General features: G+C 38.7%; 1 protein-coding gene across 1 annotated transcript; it reads left to right on the forward strand.

Annotated features, from left to right (window-relative positions):
- The first annotated feature begins 201 nt into the window (after positions 1-201).
- LOC149203029 (GEM-like protein 5) lies at positions 202-3,490 on the forward strand. The gene is made up of 5 exons (XM_089403319.1): positions 202-666; positions 758-838; positions 920-1,194; positions 1,305-1,675; positions 2,137-3,490. Exons 1-5 carry the CDS (start codon positions 375-377, stop codon positions 2,141-2,143), a joined length of 1,026 nt encoding a protein of 341 aa, XP_089259445.1. The 5' UTR covers positions 202-374; the 3' UTR covers positions 2,144-3,490.
- Positions 3,491-3,789: the final 299 nt, after the last annotated feature.

Genomic DNA, 3,789 nt, shown 5'->3' on the forward strand with positions numbered 1-3,789 from the left:
TGTTGTCGTGATGGATGACTCATTTTTTTTTTTTCTTCTTCTGAATAATGCTCATTATTCAAGTGGAATGACTGTCCTCTCTTATATTTGCATGTGGAGCCGCGTAAATTGTATGCTTGCACGCGTCCATCCGTGGCGCATATTTCTTCCGCATGTCTCGTGGAAGGTTGAAAGACGGACATTTCACTCTGTAACTGCTGCCAGTTTTACTCGATCGATACACGTCCCTCGACAGCCGTTCCTTCCACTGGAAGCAACCCCTTATATAAATATCCAATCTTATCCACTTCACTTCACAAACTCTTCAACATTTCTGTCAATTGTGCCCTGCGTTTGAATTGTCTGTCCACTTTTAAGACCATAGGTTTTCAAGGATGAGTAGAAAAGAAGTCCACACAGAGCAACTTTTGCAATCGAATTACGGTACCACAGCCGGAGCGACGAAGAAGATTGTTCCTCCGAAGGTGGAGGTCGAGGGTTCGATACCCGCAGCAGTGCTGCATGAAGAGCAAGAGAGCCGAAAATGGGGTACCAAAATCATGGGCGCTCCCGCGGCCCCCTCCGCCCATCCTTACAACCAAGAGGCCGCGTTGTGGACTGCCCCACTGGAGAACCCGACACCCAGCTCGTATATCGTGAACCCATCTCCAGTACAACATTCAAAGAGTACGCTCTCATACAAAAAAAATCTTTGATCAAGAAAGCGTTTGTTGTTTTTATGTATTCTTTCTCTGATCATTAGATTCTTTGTGCGCAGATCCCTTGGAGTCGGTGCTGCACAGCTTCAACAAATGGGCCAAGAAGGCTGAGAATTTGGCCTCAAATGTATGGACCAACTGTAAGTATAACTTCAGCTGCTTTCCGTAGGTTCTTGCGTGCCTGCCAGCGGTTTTAATTGACGGATTCCGTTTAAATGTAGTGAAAACTGGGCACAGCGTACCGGATGCGGCATGGGGGAAGCTGAGCCTGGGTGCCAAAGCCCTAACAGAAGGCGGCTTCGAAGCTCTATTCCGACAGACGTTTCCCGTCTCTCCAGAGGAGAAGTTAAGGAAAACGTACGCCTGTTATCTGTCGACATCCACCGGCCCCGTTGCCGGAACTCTCTACATTTCGACCATGAAGATCGCCTTCTGCAGCGATCGCCCCTTGTCGTTCACTGCTCCTTCCGGAGAGCTGGCATGGAGTCACTACCGGGTGAGTGCTGCCTACATTTTTGAATCCTGTAAAATAATTGTAATTCTTGAATTCTTGAAATGGAACTAGTAATAGTAATGAAGTGTGAACTGAAATAATAATGAATGCAGGTTGTAATTCCGTTGGCGAATCTGAAGGCTGTGAATCTGTCTACCAACAAAGATAATCCTGCTGAGAAGTATATTCAGATCGTGACGGTGGACTCTCACGAGTTTTGGTTCATGGGATTTGTTCACTACCAGAAAGCGGTGTGCAATCTGCAGGAATCCACTCGTCAGATTCAGCCCAGGAATCCACTCGTCAGATTCAGCCCACTCACCATCCAATTCATGAGCATCATCCGGAACCTTCGACCTTCAACCCCACAGCTGCCCACGTGTATTAATTTTAAAGGCGGCATGTGTTACTGTACAAATATATTCTCAGCGGCGCGGAGAGTGTTTGGCATTTTATACTTCATGACGGCAACTATTGTCTCTTTGTAATGATAATATATTTTAAGTATACTTTATTATGTTAACCTTTGTTTTATTTTTTCAATGACTATATTTATAGAATTTCATCAAAATAAAAATATTATTAATTTTTTATTTTGGTATATCTTGAATTAACCATTATTATTATTATACAATACCAAGTTCACATGAAATTATTAAATAACATATATTTTTTAAGAGGGTTACCTTGGAGTCTGATCCACAATAATGAGGTTCGTTGGGATAGATGTGACTTGGGATACGTGGTCGTTGGGATACATGGTGGAAAGGTAGTATTATAGTCAACTTATTATGTTAGAATTTTATGAAATTAGCATAATATGCTTAATGAAATTAGCACAATCATATTTAAACATTAATATAAATATAAATGTGGCTTATTAAATGTATTAAATATAAATATAAATATAAATGTGACTTATTAAATGTAGTAAGTGTATTGCAGGGTGTAGAAAGTTGTTTCAGAAAGGAAGAAGATCCAACTTGCTAGCCTTGGACTCGGAGGAATTGCACTTGTATGGTGGGAAGGTAAGACATAAGCAGATCTGGGAAGGCAAGACACAAGCAGATCTCAAAAAACATGGTAAAATCATTTCAACTTGGAATGGATTTGTTTTTGCTATTAAAAGAAATTTTTTCCTTTGGCTTATATGCAACAAGAAATGATGAGTTGGCAAACGCTACGTCAATTAAAAGGTCAAAGTATTTAAAGTTATACTCAAGAATTCTGTAAGAGAGCTTTAGCTTTAACGTTAAGCATATCATTGGACTCACTAGAAACATTGTTGAAATACATAGGTGGCCTACATAGTTATTTGAGGCATATTATACTTATGTTTAATCCAACTAGCTTAGATGATGTATCGGTCCAAGCAACTCATCTAGAAGCTAGAGGCAAAAATGTAACCCATGATGTTGGAAAATCCTCTAAACCTATTGAAAGCAAGCAACTCATCTAGAAGCTAGAGGCAAAAATGTATTTAAAGTTATACTCAAGAATTCTGTAAGAGAGCTTTTGCTTTAACGTTAAGCATATCATTGGACTCACTAGAAACATTGTTGAAATACATAGGTGGCCTACATAGTTATTTGAGGCATATTATACTTATGTTTAATCCAACTAGCTTAGATGATGTATCGGTCCAAGCAACTCATCTAGAAGCTAGAGGCAAAAATGTAACCCATGATGTTGGAAAATCCTCTAAACCTATTGAAAGCAAGCAACTCATCTAGAAGCTAGAGGCAAAAATGTAACCCATGATGTTGGAAAATCCTCTAAACCTATTGAAAGCAAGAATAAAGACAAGAAGAAACTTAAATGGAAGGAGAAGAAAACAAACATTGTGAAGAAAGATAAACCTTCATGCACTCATTGTAAGAAGGAAGACCACAATGAGGCACACTGCTGGCCATTGCATCTGGAATTGAAGCCTAAGAAGTTTGGGAGTAAGGAGCGGAAGAATGTTGCTCCTATTCAAAAGGACTTGGGATCATATTCAGGTGACGAGACAACGATTACAACTATAAGGATACTATAAGTACTTCACATTTTGTTGATAATAATAATGATGAGAGGAAAAGCAATTGTAAAGAAGTTGGGTCTAGAAACAAAACCTCATAAAAAGCCATATCCATTAGGTTGGGTGTGTGATAAAACTAAGCTACAAGTTATGAAACAATGTAAACTTCGTTTTGCTATTGGGTCAAAGTTTGTAGATGACGTTGAGTTAGACATAGTCCCATTGGACATATGTGACGTTGAGTTAGACATAGTCCCATTGGACATATGTGGAATTGTATTAGGAAGTCCATACTTGTACGATAGAAATGCTATCTTCTATCGAACTGAAAATAAGTATCAACTCACTAAGGATGGAATTGAATATATTGTAAGAGCTCATAAACTCAAAGATAACTTCTCTCTCATAAATTCTGGACAGATGAAAAGAATTGTAAATTCAAGTAAACAATTTTTACTTATGATTGTAAAAGCAAAGGATATTGATAAATTTGATGCTTTCCAAGGTTGTAATCCTAAACAGAAAGCAGATCTAGTTATACTTATTTCTGATTATGATATTCTGTTTCAAGAGCCTAA

This window comes from Pinus tabuliformis, chromosome 2_1 (genome assembly GCF_031772625.1).
Source record: "Pinus tabuliformis cultivar Carrire ecotype Pingquan chromosome 2_1, CPIR1, whole genome shotgun sequence".
NCBI lineage: Eukaryota > Viridiplantae > Streptophyta > Pinopsida > Pinales > Pinaceae > Pinus > Pinus tabuliformis.